At 40.5% G+C, this 21,879-nt stretch overlaps 1 protein-coding gene across 3 annotated transcripts in view; it reads left to right on the top strand.

Annotated features, from left to right (window-relative positions):
* Positions 1-21,879, top strand: part of dnah5 (dynein, axonemal, heavy chain 5) — a 91,031-nt gene that overhangs the window by 52,307 nt on the left and 16,845 nt on the right. For all 3 annotated transcript variants that reach the window (XM_063488497.1, XM_063488496.1, XM_063488495.1), the window contains exons 66-78: positions 491-694; positions 1,182-1,361; positions 4,376-4,513; positions 6,531-6,666; positions 7,068-7,249; positions 8,757-8,891; positions 10,202-10,357; positions 11,820-12,002; positions 16,785-16,889; positions 17,132-17,270; positions 17,580-17,694; positions 18,020-18,210; positions 19,896-20,017. In XM_063488497.1, coding sequence (XP_063344567.1) covers positions 491-694; positions 1,182-1,361; positions 4,376-4,513; positions 6,531-6,666; positions 7,068-7,249; positions 8,757-8,891; positions 10,202-10,357; positions 11,820-12,002; positions 16,785-16,889; positions 17,132-17,270; positions 17,580-17,694; positions 18,020-18,210; positions 19,896-20,017 — 1,986 coding nt within the window. The remainder of the gene's footprint in view (positions 1-490; positions 695-1,181; positions 1,362-4,375; positions 4,514-6,530; positions 6,667-7,067; positions 7,250-8,756; positions 8,892-10,201; positions 10,358-11,819; positions 12,003-16,784; positions 16,890-17,131; positions 17,271-17,579; positions 17,695-18,019; positions 18,211-19,895; positions 20,018-21,879) is intronic.

Genomic DNA, 21,879 nt, shown 5'->3' with positions numbered 1-21,879 from the left:
GTAAAGCAGCCGAACAGTTCTCACAGGAACATTTTCTTTACTGGTCTGCTGTCTCTTGTTTTAATCAGTCCCTGGAGGTAATCCTGTGTCACCCTCTCCTGAACTCCTCTCATTCTGCCACAGTTTATACTTACAGTCTTTGTGTTATTTCCCTCTGTCTCTTCTTAGTAGCGCCTCTGGTTATATTTTCTCTGCACACCTCTGCTTTTATATTCTGAAACTGGAGAATTAGGTATAATCCTCATTAATGTATCTGTCTCTTCTTTGAACATGGTAATGAGAAACAAATGATTTATTCTTTGTTCTCGTCATAGTAACGCGCTGCTCTAATCGTCTCCTAACATGCTCTGCGTTTGTCCAGTTTGCTGGAGTCAAATCCTTACTCGACTTACTTGTCACATGTTTCCAGCTCTACCATCGGGGTCATGCCATACAGTAAATGACTGTTCTAAATTCTCCCGCTCTCCGTTTGTCCTCTTTGCCCACATAGACAATTAAGCCGTCGGATATTGCCACAGTACGGACACTTGGTCGCCCCCCTCACCTCATCATGCGGATCATGGACTGCGTGCTGCTGCTCTTCCAGAGGAAGGTCAACCCTGTGAAAGTTGACCCAGAGAAGAACTGCAACACTCCTTCATGGCAGGAGTCATTAAAACTCATGACTGCTGGAAACTTCCTGGGCAGTCTGCAGGTGCAGTAACATTTATTTAATTTGTATATAGTTAAGACTGAAGTGCTCATATTATCTCAACACATGATTCAGGATTTATGCTTTGTGTTATTTGCCATGTTTAACATGAATGAAAGCTACATTCTACATAATAGAAAGGACTAAACTTAGACTCTAAGAGTTTATTCTCTGCACTTCCATAAAAGTGGTTCATGTCTTATTAAAATATTTATTTGTAAACACCTTTTATTTTAAACATAACCCATTGATGCCCTGATTTAAATAGTTTTTTTTTCATCCTGATGCAATTTTGGTCTCAATTGAGTACAGGCTCTATTTTCTGTCTTTGTCCCTTTCAGTATGTATGTTTTTCATTTACTCTGGTTTTGTATACCTTTGCATAGATTTGCATTTTCAGCATTTGTCTAAATGCACAGGCTGAAATAAGTCCCAGATTAAACCACCGCATACTCATTCTGTTTTTTCTGCCTCTTTTTCCCTCCTGAAGCAATTCCCCAAGGACAGCATTAATAGGGAAACTGTGGAGCTCCTGCAGCCTTATTTCGAAATGCCTGACTACAACATTGAAACAGCCAAGAGGGTGTGTGGCAATGTAGCTGGCCTAGCATCCTGGACCAAAGCCATGGCCTCCTTCTTTTCCATCAACAAGGAGGTCTTGCCCTTGAAGGTAACAAACAGTATTGTAGATCTAGTAGAGTGGTTCCTCAGAAAAGCAGAAAGTGAACTGAATTATCTACTATTCCACTGACTACCAGTTGGCATCTGTAAGTTAAACTCATCCTTGCAAATATGTATTATGAAACGCCTCCTAAAATGTGTAACATTAGGGACACACACACACTTTTTGGACTATTCTCCCAATCTGATGAATATGAAACATTTCATTCTGCAGAAAAGCCACAAGCCACAAAGGCACAAAAAGAAACATATTTCCATTTCCAGACTGCAGCAGCAATAATTTGCTGATGGTAGAAGTTTGAAGTGCAGCAAAATTCAGAAGTATTTATCCACTGATTATAAACATTGGGTGCATCTCAGATTTTCAGGGCTTATGTGATTTAATCCTGTGATACAAGCCTGAAAATGGATTTCCTCAGACTCTTTGTACTCAAAGACTGCTGGGTGAGAGTGAGTGAGAGAGTGCTGGGTGGGGCGAGACCATACTAATCAGTATCTGTGAATTTAGGTTATCCTATAATGTAGGATTTACTATGTGTGAGAAAATATAAAAATACTTCTTTTAAGATCATGACATCCTCATTTTATCCAATACAGTGAAACATCTTGTTGATAATCTGGCATGAGCTGAAAATAAAAAGATTACATTTTAGACACTCTTCATGCTTTCTACAACTGAAGGGAAGCACTTTTTTGTATTACATCCAAGAGACTGATATAATCTATTTTTCCTTATTTATGCAGCAGACTGCACTATTTATTAGCTTTATGTCACCGTTTCTGGAATCCCTGTGAATTATTAAATCCACACACCCAGATCTGATATCTGCAGAAAATATGTGCAAAGTCTTGATTAATACTGCACAGCATCACACATCACAAGTTGTGTAAGCTAAAAGCTTACCAGCTGAGCCTTCTCTCACCTTCATGCTTACCCCAGAGATAAAATACAAACATAATAAATCTTTATTTTTGTCATTTTTTTGTGTGTGCCATTTTTGACAACTAAATGGATCAGCAAAATCAGCCACTAAAGGTGAAGTAAAATGTTTAACAAAAAGAAAAACGGTTAAGTGTATTGCATCCATGATTGACCTTTAAATCAAACATTTTCTTGATCTGTGGCTGTTTTTGGGGAAAAAGGAGCTAACATTTTCAATGTTAGAACGTTTCTAAAGTGTTAATATTCAGCCTTACCTTATTCAGCAGTTAATTCTTCCAAAACAGAAAATTATTTGGTCAAAAAAATATAGAAATATAGAAAATATGTTTAGAGATAATGTAGTCTAAACACGATGGAAAAGTGGATATAAAGATGCCAGAGAGTGCCAATGACCGCTTTCTAACCAGAAGCAACTGAACTTTACTTCAACTAATCTCTCTTTTACTTATCATTTTTTTAAAGGGACAAACTTACTTAACTAGTCACCCTCTAAACCGAGTGTCTCTAGTTGGATGAGTGTGCCAAGCTGGGTCAACGGAAGAGGTTACAGAATCATGAGAAGCACTACACAGAGTTGCTTGCAGAAGCTTGTTAGCTACAAACAATACAAAACTAGCTAACAAGCAATCTTTAGTTCGTGCAATCAGGAAACACAGCATGGCATGTTGTTCACACTGTCCTGAATAGCAAAGTGGCAGCTCTTTTAAAGCTGCTGCTGTGATTAGTGCTGTATTCCAGTTGAACCACTGCACTGGGGCAACTGTCCTGTCATTCGTGAGAGAACGCAGAGCAGGCCAGGAGGCAGGATGAGAGACAAGTGCAGGCACCAATCATTAACAGGGGCTTGCACATGCTAATAAGCATACAAAACAGACAGGGCTAATCACACCAGATGAAGGAGCGAAGTGACCCATGGCTGTAACATGTGCTTTCACCAAGACAAAAGGTAAAATTCTTCTGAAGAATCACCCACTCAGTTAACTACAAGTAAATACAAGCTGGTGTGAATGTCTGATGGGTCATAGTCATTTAAAGGCATTTACAGAGTACATTTATGCTTTTGGAAATGTTGCCTGATGATGACATCTGTTGCTGTCACCCTTGTTGTTAGTTCTCATTCAACACCTCTCTCTTTTCTTAACTGCATTCTATTCTTTTTGCTCTAGCCACCAATTTCTTTTTCCTTCTTTCCACTTTGTTTCCCTTATCCCCCTCCAAACACACTCACACACAGCTACATATACACACATCAACACACGCACACACTGTTTTTCATATGTTTTGTACAACCTCCCTGAGAACTCTTGGCGCTGTTGTTTTATTTTGACCTTTTGTGGAGCACAGCCTGCAAAACAGATTTTCTGGTTTGGAGCCCAGTGGTGTTTTCCCTTTAAGCTGGATACAGAGATACAGTCGAATGGACAGACATGCAGAAAGATGAGAAGGGATGTTCCCCTCAGATGTCAATTAATATTAAATAGCTATGTTTTTTCCTTATCCCACACCAAGCACACTCTCAAGTTTTCTCCAAAGCTCTTGAGCTTCAGTGTTTTCTCTACAAACCTAGCTCTATACACAAACTATCTTTTTGCTGACTTCTGTCATCTTCAAACTCTTTCTTTCAGTGTTTATGTCCATTCTTCTAAAATATCTTACTAACCATTTTCAGACATTTCTGCCTCTATTAGATAGCACACTGGTAAATAGACAGGAAAGTGGGGAACAACACACAGCAAGGGGCCATGGGTTAGAGTTGAACCCTGGCTGCTGCATTTAACCTTTGTGGCTTGCGCATGCTGTGAGCTAAACTGGCACCCCACTAACCATTTAACTATTTAATTACTTTTTCTCTGTTTTTCACAAATTCTTTGTTCCATTGTTTTTAATCCTCACCTCATTAGGTTTCTTTTCTTTTCGATTTTTTTTTAGCAATCTCACCAGAGAATGTACCATTAACCCTGAAACTATTAATGTGCAAAAAACAAAGCAAACATACAAACAAACCATCACAGCTCCTTCCCCCCCGGCACTCTTTCATTATTTCTCTCTGTCTTTTCTAGGCTAACTTGGCCGTGCAGGAGAATCGTCTGACCATAGCTAATGCGGACCTTCAGAAAGCTCAGGCTGAGCTAGATGCCAAGCAGGCAGAGCTTGATGTGGTACAGGGGGAGTATGAGAAAGCAATGATGGAGAAACAGGTCAGCAACTTCATCAAAACACAACTGTAATTTAGTTCAGTACACAAAACCCGTGTGTTGCTCCTTCCACTTTGGGAATTTAATACCTTTATCTTTTATTTGGAAGTGCAACAATTACTATAGTTTATTATTTGTTACATGATATTTTTTCCCATGTTCTTCAAGAAAGCAAAATGTTTTTTGAGAATATTAATGTGCCACTGATGTAATAACAATATTATTATAAACTGCAGTATGTACTTTGACAATTATACCATAAGATCTGTGACAGCCTGGCAAAAAGGAAAAAAGGGACTGAACCTTAGTTACTGAAGTGACTGAGTAACACCAGTTAATCCTCTGTGGAGGTCTGTGAGAGCATCTGGTCTGTGTTTTCCCATGTTCAGTACACTTTGTGACATGAAATGTAACATCTTAATGGAACAGCAAGTGAATCAAGACTCCCTGATTAAGAGACCAGGACGGGAACAGGTTATAATGTCATGATTAAGATGCAGAGACTGTTCATCTTCCAGGGCTAAAAGTGAGACTGAAAGGCTCGTTGCAAAGGCATTTGGTGTTGATGATGGACAGGAGTGGCTCCAAGTGAAGACCAAAGTCTCGATGTAAAACAGAAAGCAAGCTTTATTAGGAATGCAGTCGAAGTCCATAACTAAACAATAAAAGGCAAAAAAACAGAAAAAGAAAAAAAGAACTGGAAATCTAGATGGCTCTCTGGATGAAGCCTGGGAACACTAGGCTCATGGGAGGGAAACAGATAATCTGACCAAGAAGTAAAGACTTTGCAACCCCTGACAAAAATGATGAAATCACCAAACTTGGAAGATGCTCATTCAGCTGTTTTAGTTTGTATAAAATAAGGACATAGACCTAGAGAAGATGTGGAGGGTTAAGGAAATAGTGGTACCTGTAGTAATCAGACCACTCGCAGCAAATCCTAGGAACGAAGCTGAGATCTCTGTTCAGAAGAGTGCAGTCCTAAGAACAGCTAAGATACTATGCAGGAGCTTTAAGCTCCAAGGCCTCTGATAGAGGACCCGAGCTTGAATCACAAATACTGACTGCAGGGCGAGTGGGGAATATAAATGCTGACAAAATACTGTTTAAGTTAACATGCTTAAAAATATCATAGCTCAGTCATTAAGATACTGATGATCTAAACAGAATCTGATGGACTGTAATCAAGTGTTTTATTCAATTATGTTTAAAAGGCGAGTTAGATTTGCAGCATAATTTACCATGGTGATATAACTCTGTAAGAAGTAAACCACCTTCACAATACAAAAAACCCAGGGTTAGCCCTGAAAGTACCAGGATAAGATGAAATTCTGCTTCATAGCACAGGCCACAGGCCTTTTTCAATATTTCCCCTTTATAAAGTGGTAAAATATATTTTTTAAAAATGAGTCCTGGAAAGCAAAAGAAGACAGATAAAGTGAAGATAACATTAACAACAATAGCTTGGGGCAATACAAGCTTCCCAGGGCGTGTTAATCTGTCTGCATTTGTTTGTAATCACAGATTTAACACCTAGCATTTTCTTTATTTTGCCCAAGTCACTGTGTTCCTGACACATCACACAACTTCTTCTCTCCGGTGACCTGTTGGAACAGCACCACCTCTCCTTTATAGTCCTCTTGATTTACAGAAGAAGCCCTCGGTTTTTCTCTCCTGCTTAACAAAGCACACACTTCAGCAGTGTGGAAGGGCACTGTGTCCCTCTCTGTCAAGCAAAAAAGCCTAAAGTGTGGCTTGCGCATGCAGTGAGGGGCAGTTCACTGGTGAGCAGCTGAGGGAAGAGGTAGAGGCAAATATTCTTAGATTCATGCGTACTAAGTTAGATAAAGATGGCGGGTATGTAATTCTGATGAACAGAGATGAGCTTTTAGGGGTTTAATCCATGAATGTGCAGATGGTGGAATAAGACTTGGATAGAGGCAGACACACTTGGACAGACACACAAGGCTAAATAGTCACATCAACCTACTGACCTGTTTGCGGGCCCCTTTCCCATCAGACGCTGCTGGAGGATGCTGAGCGCTGCAGACACAAGATGCAGACAGCGTCCAGTCTCATCAGCGGTCTCGCTGGCGAGAAGGAGAGATGGACGGAACAGAGCAAAGAGTTTGCTGTCCAAACCAAACGGCTCGTGGGTGGGTTTCACAGCAGGTTTCAAAAACACAGATTTAGCCTCTGCAACATAATAACAATTATCTATCATAATAATATAAAGTTCTTTGTGTGATATGGGAAATGTTCTGTGGATGAATAATGTGAAGTGAAAAATCTCTGTCTGATGATGCAGTTATACTTGGAGTTATAACCTTAATGTGTCATGTCGTTATTGTATGCTAATGCTTTTAATTTATCAGCGGGATAGTCGTGATGCTACTGTTTGACATGGAATTTCTTGCACTTTTAAAATTACCCCACTAATATTTCGGCATGTTCTCATTTCAGTGCATAGGCAGTGCCACATCTGATTAATATGTAACTGATACACTGATGTGTACTGATAAGTATGTATACGTAACAACGCTTGTTCCTGTTCCAGGTGATGTTCTTCTGGCCACAGCTTTTCTTTCTTACTCAGGACCTTTCAATCAGGAGTTTCGTAACCTTCTGCTGAACGACTGGCAGCGAGAGCTGAAGCAACGTTGCATCCCGTTTGGTAACAACCTCAATCTGACTGAACTGCTCATTGATGCGCCCACTGTTAGTGAATGGAACCTTCAGGTCAGTGATCTATTTTGCCAACTAGAGATGTTTTTACATATTAATGCCACATGTAAGGTAGCACAGCATTATATACCAGCAAGCCCAACTTCAATAACCCTACAAGTAGGGCAGTGCGATATGACCAAAATCTCATTTCCCGATATAAGACATCTATCGTCCGATAACCATATAAATTACAAAACAATTACATTTTCTGTAAATTCTGTGAATCTCGGGCAGCTCGACTTGCCTGAAGTGTTTCCAGCTGGGCGTAGTGTACCTGGAGTCGAGTGTTTTAACCGATGCATGAAGCTATACATTTTTAGACATACGTTGTAACGGCCGCCGTTTTCTTTGTGAGTATTTATTACACGGCGTGCTGCGGGGAAAAGCCTGTTCTAACGTTTGAGTCTAAGGTTTATATTTTAGCACCTGACGGCTCTTTTTTGCTTCTCATCCTAAACACTCTGCATACTCTTTCACGTGGTTCAGTTTATTTTGAAAAGTCTCAACAGGATCTGGAGCTTTATTGTGAAAGGCTTATGTGGAAAATAAACAAGCGGACACGCGATGGTTTTACCGTCATTGTTGCTAACGACAACGCATCCATAATGTGGTTAAATATAAGAGAAAGAGAGAACTTTAAGAAATTAATATAGCCACTACAGTGACCATCAAAACGATCAAAAATATTGCTGTAAACAGTTTATTTTGTGACACCACGAAACAAACAATAGCGTAAAATGAAACGATACATATCCTTATATGAACAGCCCTACCTACAAGCATCACTGCTGTTTAGTTTTCTGTCTTCATTTATGCTGGCAGCGATAGCAGAGCTGTATGTTTTAATTTTTTTTTCAGAAATCTCTCAGTCAGAACATGGTATCATGTTTAGACAGAAACTAGCGAGGTAACTTCCTGCTAACCTATAACTCTAATCTAACCTATAACTATAATCTTATAAATTCTGTTTTCATGGATGCCTGTATATTAAACGAATTTGTTACACCTGGTAAATCAGCAACGCTGATCATTTTATTAAATATGAAAGAATTTAGACAGTTTTTAACTCTCAGTGATGTGCACTGTTTGTTCGACTTTGGGACCTGAAGCAACGGAGTTTTGGACCCAGATTACTCCGCTAACATTTTTGTTAGCTTAAGTTGTTTTAACGTTTGTGTAAATGTTAGTTCATGTTAACAGTCATATTTCTTTTTTTACCCCTCAGCAGTAAAAAGCTGATGAGGTGTTGTTGTCAGTCTGCTGGGTCGCCAACCGGGTGGTGTGGACGCCCAGTTTGTAAATAAGATAACTTGAAAACCAGACAATTTAGGATTTTTAAACTGATACCCTAGGTGCTACTAAAAGGCTGATGGGTAGCACTGGTAGCTGCTAGTATTTTTTATTTATCTTTCAAACGAGGATCCCAGGAAACATTGATTGCTGGACTATTTATCATTGGTGGAGATACTGTTAAGCATCAAGATTGACCCTCACCATTTATTCATGTTGTGTCTTACAGGGTTTGCCAAATGATGACCTGTCCATTCACAATGGCATTATTGTAACCAAAGCGGCCCGCTTCCCCCTCCTTATTGACCCACAGACACAGGGAAAAATCTGGATCAAGAACAAAGAAGCCAAGAATGAGCTACAGGTTCGCAAAACTATCTTCTACAATTTTGTTTCAATGTCTGAAGCATATAAAGGTTAAATGAATGCATCCATTCATCCATCCGTAATGCAGCCTTTTGCATTATACCAAGTCTTCTTCACCAGTCCAAATGTCCTGTGCCCATTTTGATTTTTAGTGGCCTCTAATATCAGAATCAGAATCCTAGAGGAAATTGTGTGTTCACAGTTCCAAGTAAGAACAGTTACTACCAAGTTAAAGTACCAATTAAATAATACAATATAATACTAATTTAAAAATAGAACAAAACAGCTCTAATAAATGAAAATAGCTCCAATTATAAATATCCCAATATATTAGACAACATTGAATATAGACAAAGCTGAAATTGCAGTGCCCTTATATTCCTGTATAGGATGTGCAGATCATAAGGGTGTGCAACTACTGCAGTGTGTACTGGTGGTTTAGATTCATGAATTTTACAGAGAGAGAGCCACAGGCAGGAATGATTTCCTGTGTCATTCAGTGGTGCATTCGGGTAATCTCAGTCTCTCACTGAACGTGCTCCTGTGACTGGCCAGCACGTCCTGGAGTGGGTGGGAGGTATTGTCCAGCATTGTCCTTATCTTGGAAAACATCCTTCTCTCTGACACCACGTTTAGAGAGTGCAGCTCCATCCCCACAATGTTACTGGCCTTGTGGATCATCATTGCTTGTTAGTAACTGTGGTCCTAAATTCTTTTCTGCCCTTGGTCCTTCCTGCTGTCCAGTATACAGAGCACAATGTCAAAACCCCCCACAAGAAAACTACCACCAATTCTGCAGACATAATAAGCTAAGCAAAAGTCGCTGACCCTGTTAGGGGCAATCTCTAAGCCGAGTGAATGCATTCTGAAATCCCATTATGAGCATCCTGGAGACACATTTCCTCCAGCGGTAGGTTTCAACCCTTTCTTCATGTCACATCATTAGAAAAGGCTTATTTATTTTTTTCTAAAAATGGCTCACTTGAAAAGCAATTCTTTGTTAGCTTGAATAGTCAGAATCCGCACATAGAGGCTGACCTTTGTAGCTTTGAAGGAAAAGTGAGGAAACCACACATGTGTCTCCTACTGTTGGAGACAAATATTATTGCTGCTGAGGTCACATAGGAAGGTTATTGTATTGTACAGTAAAATCAATATTTTTGTCTGTTTTGTAAAATGCGTCTCACATTTAGCCCATTTATTTCATATCCTCAGGACAATATTGGGCTCTGTGGTGGTGGTCATCCAAACTGCACATTGAAATCAGACAATTACCATTTTAAAATGTATTTTCTTGTCTGATCTCAGATCACCTCACTGAATCACAAGTACTTCAAGAACCACCTAGAGGATAGTTTGTCTCTTGGTCGACCCCTTTTGATTGAGGATGTGGGGGAGGAGTTGGACCCTGCACTTGACAACATACTTGAGAAAAACTTCATCAAAACTGGCTCCACTTACAAGGTAACAACACAGAACGAAATAATCCTACTTAGATCCACGTGTTAGATTTTACTTTTAGTTAGAAGGGTATGAAATGGGCAGGCATGTTCAAAGACTAGTGGTCAGTATGATGGGAATTTGCCAGCTTCTCCTTGGCACGCCAGCTGTCACATCTGGACTGATAGGACTTGATAAGCTCAGACAGAGAAAAACAAGCTCTCTCGCTGACACTGCACAGGTAGTGTCGGCTGGAAGAGAGTTTTAAGTATGAGTATCATTGGCAGCCAGACCACATTTCCTAGATCATATTAATTATTTTGAGACAGATTAAAATGTGCTTGGTAAGTCTGGGAAAATGGTTTACACTGTGCAGTGTACACTGTACTTTTTCCTCCTTTATTTTGCTGGTTTTTATAGAAGGTCGGCATCATTAGATCTTGTCAAAAAGGCACAGTTGGTTCTCTTGACTCTGCTTTGGGTATTCAGACAGTTTTGAAAGCTACATTAACAAAAAATACAATAAAATATAGTACTTCAGTCCTTTTAAGACATACTCAGGGAAACAAACATTCAATATGTCACCACTTAGAACAAGGGCAAGTGTCGATACTTTAACAGACTTCTGTTGCATAATGAAACTTCCTTTTCTTTTTTATTTCCATCATTTTTGTTGATGCCAAGCAAGTTAAATTCGCCACATAAATTAAACTCAATCAGTTGTTAAAGTAACATCAAATTAAATACAGTACACAAAGTGCATTCGGTATCCTGTATTAGCTCACATTCTAATGCTGTGGAGCATTGAGCCAGTGCAGATGGGATGTGGGTTGATTTGAGTGAATATTATTTTGTTGGGCGAAATAAACAAACCGTCGCTACCTGATGCTATTGCGTGAGTTGTGGGTTTTTGGGGGCATGTTAGTAAAAAAATAAAAAAAATAAAAAAATTGCTCAAATCAAATGATTTTACAGGATGAAGGCTGAAATTGCAGCATACTTTTGCAGAGTGCTTCCTGTTCCTGAGATGTGAAATGCACCGATTTTGACTCTATTGCAGCTTCAGTTTTATGTAATGTTGAAGATAATTTTAGTTGGGAAAATTGCAGATCACAGTTTGAGTGGTTTTGGTTTCATTAGCCAAATTAAGCTTTGGAAGTAGACTCTGGGTACAACAGGACATTCATATGTTTTTAATGGAAAAAATGGTTTGCACTTTTGAACAAAAAAAACATTGATATTGTGCGCAAATGTCTTTTCTGTGTTGCTAATAAAGATTTGAACAATTCCAATTTCCTGAAAACACAAATGAGAACACTGTAAATTAATTCTGTACTCTATATGAACTTTTAGCATCCAAATACACCCAGATTAATGTCCAATGGAAAACCAGAACTCCAACCAGTAATTCCAACTCTGAGCTCTTTATTATGTTATTTGTAAGAGTTAATATTCTAAACAGTAACACACATACACCCTCTTGCAGGTGAAGCTTGGTGACAAAGAAGTGGATGTGATGAAGGGCTTCAGGTTGTATATGACCACCAAGCTGCCTAACCCGGCTTACACTCCTGAAATCAGTGCTCGCACCTCCATCATTGACTTCACTGTCACCATGAGAGGACTGGAGGACCAGCTGCTGGGCAGAGTCATCCTCACTGAAAAACAGGTATACAAATACTCAAAATGGTAGCCACTAAAGCCAGAGGATACATAATTAAGGAACATATTTAAATTAGGTTAGCATAATGTACTATTAGATTGTACCCCTTCATTAATACTGCTTATGTGCATCCTTGTAGAACCTGAAATAAATCTTGAACAACATTTAAATGCAGACTCTCTACATCTTTCCCAATCTCATTTTCTCTCTTTAGCAGGAGTTGTACTGTGACATTAGAACGCCGTTTGAATACAAACAATTACAATCGCCCTGCTTTGGTCAAACACAGTGTGAGTGGGGAAAAAAGTAACCCAGAAATAGTGCTCACATGTATCAGTACCAAGCATACGCACAAAGACACAGACAAGTGACGTCAGTCTCACTGGGGAATAGATTAGTGAATTATAAATGCACCAAATGCAGGACTCATTGATTGTCACTCTGAAAAGGCTGGTCCTGTTACAGAAAAACAATTTTCCCTCTGCTGATAGGTGGTCATGAAATGAAAAATTTATTCCAGATGGGAAGAGGCTTGTTACTGTATCTGTGTACTAAATTTGGATTTAATCAAATAAGAGCTAAAACTACTACCTCAGCTGTAAGCCCTGCCTCTTGTCTTTGCAGTTTGTGCAGTTTTCACAAACCCAACATCGCTGTTGAATCGTTTCTTTTTACTTTCAGTCACACTTCAATTCAAGGTTCAAGGTTCAAGGTTCTTTATTTGTCACATGCATAGTTATACAAGTATAACACACAGTGAAATGTATCCTGACACGCTCCTCAACATGTGCAAAAAAAGGGGGGGGGGGGGGGGTAGAGGAATAACATTATAAATATATATATATATATAGTATATACATTGGGTGAATGTGCAGTAGTAGCAGCAAGCAGGTGAATTCTGTACATTAATATGAATAGACATCTGACTATTTTACAGAATGGACAATATAAACATATTTAAAGTTAAAGGAATTGAGTGTCTGGAGGAGAGTCTCAGTCAATTATAGATGATGTGAGAGGGCGGGTGTGTGTGTGTGTGTGTGTGTGTGTGGGGGGGGGGGGGGGGGGGGGGGGTTGGTTTAGGGCCCGGATGGCTTGAGGATAGAAGCTCCTCTTGAGTCTCTCTGTCCTTGCCCGGATGATGCGGAAACTTCTACCAGATTGTAGAAGTTGGAACAGTTTGTTGCCAGGATGGGACGGGTCCTTCAGTATCTGCGTTGCTCTAGTCCGGCATCTCCTGGTGTAGGTGTCCTGAAGCGGGGGGAGAGCAATCCTGCAGCAGTGTTCTGCTGTACGGATCACTCTCTGGAGAGCTTTTTGGTCCTTCACACAGCTGTTTCCAAACCACGATGTCATGTTCTGTGTGAGGATGCTCTCCACAGCGCCTGTATAGAAGATCCTGAGTGTTAGAGTGAATTGTTAAATGTTTGTCATTTTTATGCTGACCATCCCTACGAAAGGAATTTCACTGTCCCCCTCCCCAGATTCTCGAGGTTCTGGGTGGGGGGCTGTAGTCTTTTATTACAGGCAACATCCTTGTGAAGGTCTTTTTTGATGTAAGCTTCCTGGTCTCTCTCTCTCTCTCTCTCTCTCTCTCACACACACACACACACACACACACACACACACACACACACACACACTCTTACTTACATACAGAAGTTCACACATATACATACAATGCCTTAGAACTATGTGGGCGTTGCTTTGCTGTGTTTTGTGTGAACTGTCTCTCAATAAAAGGCAGCGAGAGGAGGCCGGATTTGGGGTTATTTTCGTGCTGGACACAGATGAGGCCTCCCTTGCGCAAGTAATCGATCGAACGCTGTTGCCTTGTTTTCTTTCATGATGAATAAGTCTCTAGAACTAGCGGGGTTTGTGGGAACAGACCCAACACTGAGGATCTTTGGAGAGACCCTGAACTTCCTCAGTTGTCGTAGGTGATACAGGCGCTGCCTAGCCTTTTTGGTCTGGGCCTGAATGTGGGCAGCCCATGTCAGGTCTGAGGAGATGTGGACGCCAAGATACTTAAAGGACTGCACCCTCTCTACTGGAGCTCCATTAATGATAATGGGCTTGTAGTCTCTGTGCTGACTCCTTCTGAAGTCCACCACCAGCTCCTTGGTCTTGCCGACGTTCAGCTGGAGGTGGTTGTCCTGGCACCATGATGCCAGATTCTTCACTTCGTCCATGTAGGCCGCCTCATCGCTGTTGGAGATGGCACCCAACACCACTGTGTCGTCAGCAAACTTCACAATGGTGTTGGAGCCGTGGGTGGCCACACAGTCTGAAGTGTAGAGGGAGTAGAGCAGTGGCGAGAGGACACACCCCTGTGGTGCTCCTGTGTTGATGGTGATGCTGTCGGAGACACACCTACCCACCCTCACCACCTAAGTTCTGCCAGTGAGGAAGTCCAACACCCACGCACACAGACGGCTGTTGAGTCCCAGATCCCTCAGCTTTGTGAACAGTCTGCAGGGCACTATTGTGTTAAACGCTGAACTGTAATCAACAAACAGCATTCTCACATAGTTACCCTGTTTCTTGTCCACGTGGCTGAGGGTGGTGTGCAGGACGTGGGCGATGGCGTCCTCAGTGGATCTGTTGGGTCGGTAGGCGAACTGGAGCGGATCTGTGGTGTCTGGGATGGAGGAGGAGATGATGTTCTTCAGCAGCCTCTCAAACACCTTCATTACTACCGAGGTCAGCGCAACTGGCCGGTAATCGTTCAGGGATGAGGGTTTGCTGTTCTTGGGCACCGGGATGATGGTGGATCTTTTGAAGCATGTGGGGACCACAGACTTCGCCAGGGACTCGTTGAAGATGTAAGTGAACACACCTGCTAGCTGGTCAGCACAGCAGCGCAGCAGACGGCCGGTGATGCCGTCTGGCCCCGCCGCTTTCCTTGTGTTCACTCTCCTCATGCCGCTCAGACGTCATGCTCCGCGATGCTGGTCACCGGTCTCTCGCTGATGACGTCACTGTCCTCGGTAGTCAGGCGGTAGATGGCATTAGCCGCCTGGCTAACCTCGAAACGGGCGTAGAACTGGTTCAGCTCATTGGTGAATGCAGAGTCGGCGTTGATCGGCGCAGTGTCCCTGGGTTTGTAGTCCGTAATGGTGTGTAGTCCGTGCCACATACTCCGTGTGTCGCCCTGGAGGAAGCGGGACTCCACACGCTCCCGGTACCGGCGTTTAGCATCTCTCACCGCGCACCGTATGAGGCCGCTTTGTAGGTGCTCATATCGCCAGTGGCGAGACCCGCGTTGTAGGTGGCGGTCCTGGCGTTTACTGCAGCGCGGATCGATCTGTCCATCCACGGTTTCTGGTTTGGGAATGTGGTGACTCTCGCAGTGGGGATAATCTCCTCCGCTAGCATATTGACGAAGCATACTGCTACTTCCGTAAACTCGTTGATGTCGACTGCGCATGCTCTGAACATGTCCCAGTCGACGTCGTCGAGTGCGTCCTGTAGTGTAGATTGGGCAGACCACCGTTTCACCTCCCTCGTGGTTACTTCTTCCCTCCGTATGTTTTGTTTATACTGGGGAATGAGGAAGATGGCGTTGTGGTCAGACTTCCCAAAAGCCGGGTGTGAGACAGCTTTGTAGCCCTGCTTGTATGGTGTGTAGCAGTGATCCAAAATTCGATCCCCCCTCGTTGGACACGAGACATGCTGGTAAAAGTTTGGCATGACTTGTCTGAGGTTCGCTTTATTAAAGTCTCCTGCTACAATTCTACACACATATGCAGTAATAGAAAGGGTATGAATACTAATTCTGTCCTCTCAGACCCACTGGTTTCAAATCAGCCTGCTGTCTTGACCATAATAATTCTCATAGTAAAAGTAAAATTATAGGAAATGTAAAAAAAAAAGCATTTTCATAAATATTTGTGTATTCATATTATACATATATATTCTGTTATATTATATTATATTTAAAGAGCATTTATCATCGATAAAAACCTGCTGTAATAGTGTCCAACACAGCAGTTCTTAGGAAAATATGCTTGCAATCTACAATCAAAATAGCAATATAATTGATTTAAAACACACCTGCCACTTAGAAGTGGTAACTGGTGAGTGGGTTTTTTTTATACCCGCTTAACGGCAGTCAGTTTAATGTGATGTGGATAGTCGGCCTACTTATGAGCCACCATTAAATTTGGCTTAGATAACAAGACAAATCTTGTTTTAGTTTAATCTCTCGCACTCTCAGAACAAAATGTCAAATTACTGTCTCTCATACTCTAAAAGGGGTTTAACATGCTGGTCAAATTTATGCTCCCAGCAGGCAAGACTGTGGTGTAAATTTTGATAAGACCTGCTTTCCCCAGTGCAGAAATAACACTTTTGGACACTTAGAAGAGGTAAGCTGGAGTCATTTGCTGGGGCTTACTTAGGACTACGGAGAAAAGGGCGACAACATAGCTTTACAGGTCTTATCATCACCATGAGGCTCTCCTCTCCTCTCGGGGCGTTTTTATTCTTCACATGGATTCTGTTCATCTTTTCATTTAGATAAGGTAATTATTAATTGTTTTTGCCAATATCTCATCTTCTTGACCTTCACGTGGCTGCAGATATTAGTAAGAATAATATAGACAGCTACCAGAGGCCACCATGATAGACAGGCACCAGAGAAGAATCTAAAGCCACAGACAGAATCAACTCATCAGAGCAATGCAGAATCAAAGACCTTTGATTTTAATGACAGGCTTTCTCTAGCACCGTCCTGCAGCTATATCTGCTCATTGGGTTGTGTTTTCTTTGCTTTTATGACACCAGGAATTGGAGAAGGAGAGGACAGACCTCTTGGAAGATGTGACATCTAACAAGAGAAAGATGAAGGAACTAGAAGACAGTCTTCTCTACCGACTGACCAGCACACAGGCAAGAAACCGCAATGTGTCAGAAATTTTCTTTTTAGAAATGGTTAACTACATTGCCACCAGTGAGAAAATGTTGTATTTATTTGCATGGGTGAGGTTGGGGCCAAGTTTTGTGCATTCTCATTTTTTAATTAAAACTAGAAATAGTTTGCAGCCTTCTTTTTCTTTTTCTCTTTTTCTTTATAAGAGATAAATTATGAAAAATAACCGTTTTTACAATTTTTTTGTGTGTGTGTTTTTTAGGGTTCCTTGGTTGATGATGAGAGTCTGATTCTTGTCCTTAGCAACACAAAGTGTACGGCTGAAGAAGTAACTCAGAAGTTACAGATTGCCGCAGAGACTGAGATCCAGATCAACGCAGCCAGAGAGGAGTACCGGCCAGGTAAGTTAAAATGATTTAAAAACAAATTTCCCTCTTTTTTTTGTGTTTTTCTTTGGTGAAAGTAAGCCTGCAAAGTGTCAGTCAGCCTTCAGTTACACAAATATTCTGCTTTTAATTCAGATGAAGCAGTGACAATGAGCCCTTGAGCTTTATACTCACACAAAATGTGAGACATATTGGTTTTAATTTAAAAATACAGGCTACAGTTAACAGACCATTCTTTCAAAAACCTGTTTAAAAATGTCCTTATGAACGATATTGCTTGTTTTGTTGGAGTTTGTGCATTTGTGTGTCCCTGTGTGATTTCAGTGGCCACCAGGGGCAGCATCCTATACTTCCTGATTACAGAGATGAGTATGGTGAATGTCATGTATCAGACGTCTCTTAGACAGTTCCTGGGACTTTTTGACCTTTCTCTGGCCAGGTGAGGATACGCTGACATTTACCATTTTCTGCTTCCTTTAATGAATTGGTTTGCCAATAGTAATTTGTTGTGTGTTTATATGTATATTGGAAAGTCTTTGCAAACTTCAAATCAAGGAACTATTGTGCATTTAAAACACCATACCTTTCTAATGTAAAAACCTACAAGTTATTACTTCATGAAGTTGTGCAATCATTACTAGTAGTTTATATTTGATTTTAGAGAAGTTCTCACTCTTACTACTGGCAACTATAATTTTATGACATAGTAACAGAATCTTCAAGTTGCTATGTTATTTAGAACACCTGTTTATTTCCCTGAAAAGGTCTTCTAAAAGCCCTATCACAAGTAAACGGATCGCCAACATCATAGAGTTCATGACCTTTGAAGTTTATAAGTACGCAGCACGGGGCCTGTATGAGGACCACAAGTTTCTTTTCACTTTGCTGATGACGCTGAAGATAGACATGCAGAGCAACAAGGTCAAACACGAGGAGTTCCTCACACTCATTAAAGGTAAGAGGCAGATGCAAACACTGAAGGTTTTGTTTGTACTGGTAAATTGTTGTTTTTGTGAGCACATACAACCATGGGTTAGTTTGAATATTTGGAACGTTTCAGTGGGGTCATAACTCATGTTGATTACTGGCATTTAGATGTGCATAAGTATTCTTTATTTATTAGGTATTTAACTGCATATTACAAATATAAAGAATAGAATATTTGTTACATGAAATAACATCAAACAATGCAACAATATTTCTATGATCTACTAAAATACGCCAAATGAAATCTATTTAGTACACGCAGGAAAACAAATAAAAGATTAAAATGCTAAGACCCAAAATTGTGAGTTTCAACACATCTGCTCTGAGCTATGAAAAAACATGGCTTGTATTAACAAAGATTCTTAGTACTAAGAATTTAACAACATGCCACCGTTGCAACAAGTCAGTTTGGGAAATTTCTTCACTCCTAGATATTCCACCATCGGCTAAACTACAAAGTGTTAGACCATGTAAAGTTACAGGGCGGGATCACTGAGTACTGAGACACATAGTGCATGAAGGCTGCCAGTGCTGTGCTGACTCACAAATTGTCCAGAACCAAAGAGTCCCAAACTTCCTCTGGCATTAACATCAGCACAAAAGTGTGCACCGGGAGCTTCATAAAATGGGTTTCCATGGTTGAGCGGCTCCTGTAGTTAAAGTGTTTGTGAGCCAATGCGGCCACGTGCCTTGTGGCTGGGGGCGGCCTGCCCGGGTTCGGGTGCCCTGTCTGTCTCTCCCTCCGCCTTCCTGTTGTTTTTTCACTGTATCTGTCAATAAAGCTAAAACAACCCCCCCAAAAAACAGAGATTACATAAAAACTGTAAAAATGATGCGCACGTCGATTGTGTGCAACTACATGTGTTATCAGTGTGCTGTGGCAACTTGACGTTTGTGGAGAAACTGAGATTTTTGGAAACGTTGATGCAGGTTAATTGCTAATTCTGTTGCTTCTCTGATTTAGATGGGTGATTCTACAACTAACGAATAGATCATTTAGCTAACAACACTCATGTTCGATCACATGGTTGTAAACATGATTATGATATTTCTTATGGCTTGTTAGAATGAACAGACAGATTTTTTGAAACATATTCATCTGGACAAAACTGTTTTCCCTACTTTTTCTTAAAATTTATTTTAAAAACACCATTTTAAAATAAAAATGAAAATACAAGGGTTTCTGTAAAGCTATCATTCACATCAAAACAGCCTCAAGGTTTGTTAAAATTGCCATCTGTTTCTGCTGTTTGCTATTTTTTAACCATATTTATTGTTTATTTCAAGGAGTAGACTTGTTTTAAACCTCATGACAGAAACTATGCACAATTTGAACATATTGACACTGTAGCAGTTCACTGAATATGATATGGAGTGCTCCTCACTGTGGGGATAAAACCCAGCAATGGCAACTGGCAGAACCAGAACAGCCACAGTCTGGTGCATGCACGCAGCTTCACCATCTGTCAGCTCCGGCCTGATAAACAACAAATTACAATTCTGATGACTTTTTCTGTGTTTTTGAAGATTGGGTTTACATGTTTACATTTGTTATGTGTTTTGGGATTTTAGAATGGAATTTTTTACATTGGATCCTCCAGTTTGTACTTACAGGTGTCTATATCTGTAATTGTTCATGTTCATATTATTCAGGAGGTGCATCCTTGGATCTGAAGGCTTGCCCCCAGAAACCAGCTAAATGGATCCTTGACATGACCTGGCTAAATCTAGTAGAGCTCAGCAAACTTTGGCAGTTCGCTGATATACTGGATCAGGTACAACACACACTTGATCAATTTAGACATGCCTTGACAGCTGTATGATAGTGTCCTTTAGCCTACAGAAAATCTACCCACTTGGACTTTTATCTTTTAAGTCTTCAGATAGCAGTTCTAATCTATCACATACACACCTGCACACACACACACACACACTCACATACACAGCAGTTGTCTCAAGGTGCTTATTAAATACTTTTCACAGCTCTTCTTTGCTCTAGTAAGCATGTCAATATCAGTCTCATCATGGCTCACTTCATTTCCCTCTTGTACATAGACACACACACTCATCATGATGGACTGTCACTCACACTTAAATACACACACCCTTGTGGATGAATGACAGCACTGTGGTCCCCATGGAGTCAAAACTCAGTGCTCTGTGAAATGAGCTTAGTTGGAGAAACTTCCAGTCAAATACTTTTGGCTGAGCATGTGTGCATACACAAAGTGTGTGTGTGTGTGTGTGTGTGTGTGTGTGTGTGTGTGTGTGTGTGTGTGTGTGTGTGTGTGTGTGTGTACTTGTTTGAATATCTTTGTGAGGACAGTCACTTGTGGGGATGCCGATCCTCATGAATTTGAAGGCATTTTTGAGGTTCAGAATGTGGTTTTAGCGTTACAATTAGGTTATGGTTAGATTTAGAGTTAAGCTTTCATTTCTGATGGTTAGAGTTAGGGAAAGCATTATGTCAATTCAATGTCCATACTAAAATGTGAAAGTCGTATGTGTGTGTGTGTGCACTTGGAAATAGACATTTGTTTTTTTATGCATGAATCACAGGGATAGTTGGATTAGCATTTCAGATGCAGGACTTAAATGTGTAACACACTCTGTTTTATCAGTAATTACTGTTAATGTACTCTTCAGCAAAGCACTAGACCCCTAAAATACTTTAATGCTTTCAGGGCTAATAGACAAACATAAGCAACTCTCAGTTTAATGTTAAGTAGCAGCAGGTAGCTTTTTGACTGCAGTAAGTAGTCATTAAAGGGCATACTCTTTTTCAAGATTACACACATGCCTAAATATGAGCAATTTTAAAGGTACATTTTTATTGAGATTTAGAAGCAGGGCTTGCTTTATCCCTTTGAAGTGACTTGATTTCTTAAAGAAACTAGTTGTTAAGATGTTGTTAATACAGCTTTATTAGGAAACCTGCCTAATTTTTTCTAATTTTGTTCGATTACACACAGTTATCCATGGCAATGCTGTTGTTGCTAAATATAAAAACATGCGTGTTTAAGGTAATTTATGATTCTGACTTGACCACCATATGTGTCGGTACCTGAAGTTTTTGCAATGGTGATAGTTTGTAATTTGGGCCTAAATAAGCAGTTTTTCCAAGAACAACATCCACCCACAGGTTGGGAACGTTTTTGCTAGATGTTATTGGATTAGCCCTGGACTGAAGCTGGACTGGTTGAGGCCTCCCTGGATGTTGTGGCTGTGTAGCAAATTAAAGTGAAACGCTCTGGATTAGAGAGGTGGTGGAAAAAAAGAAAAAAAAAACAAGGTGAAGGTGGTGGACTTTCTGTCTCCTGATCTGACCATTCAGGTGTTCAGGTTAAAATTATATTTCTAACTGTTCTGCTTTTAGCAAAGTAACATTGAAGTTGGCATTGTGTATTTCTTCATAAGATACACACCAATGGTATAAGTGAATAGGCTAGTTTTCTTGCAGTATTATTGTAAGGACAGGTCTGACTTTCGATGTTATTCAGACAGAAGTTTTGAGGTTTAGTCAAGCATTTAGTGATGATGTTTGAAAATGTTCAGTTGTCTTCTTCTGCGTCTTCACTTCACTTTAAACTGAATTTTTTCTTCCTTTATGTTTTTGTTCCAACAAAAACATTTAAAA

This window comes from Pelmatolapia mariae, linkage group LG10_11 (assembly GCF_036321145.2).
Source record: "Pelmatolapia mariae isolate MD_Pm_ZW linkage group LG10_11, Pm_UMD_F_2, whole genome shotgun sequence".
Lineage (NCBI taxonomy): Eukaryota > Metazoa > Chordata > Actinopteri > Cichliformes > Cichlidae > Pelmatolapia > Pelmatolapia mariae.
The sequence above is the reverse complement of the archived record's forward strand: the minus strand, read 5'-3'. Positions and strand labels throughout refer to the sequence as shown.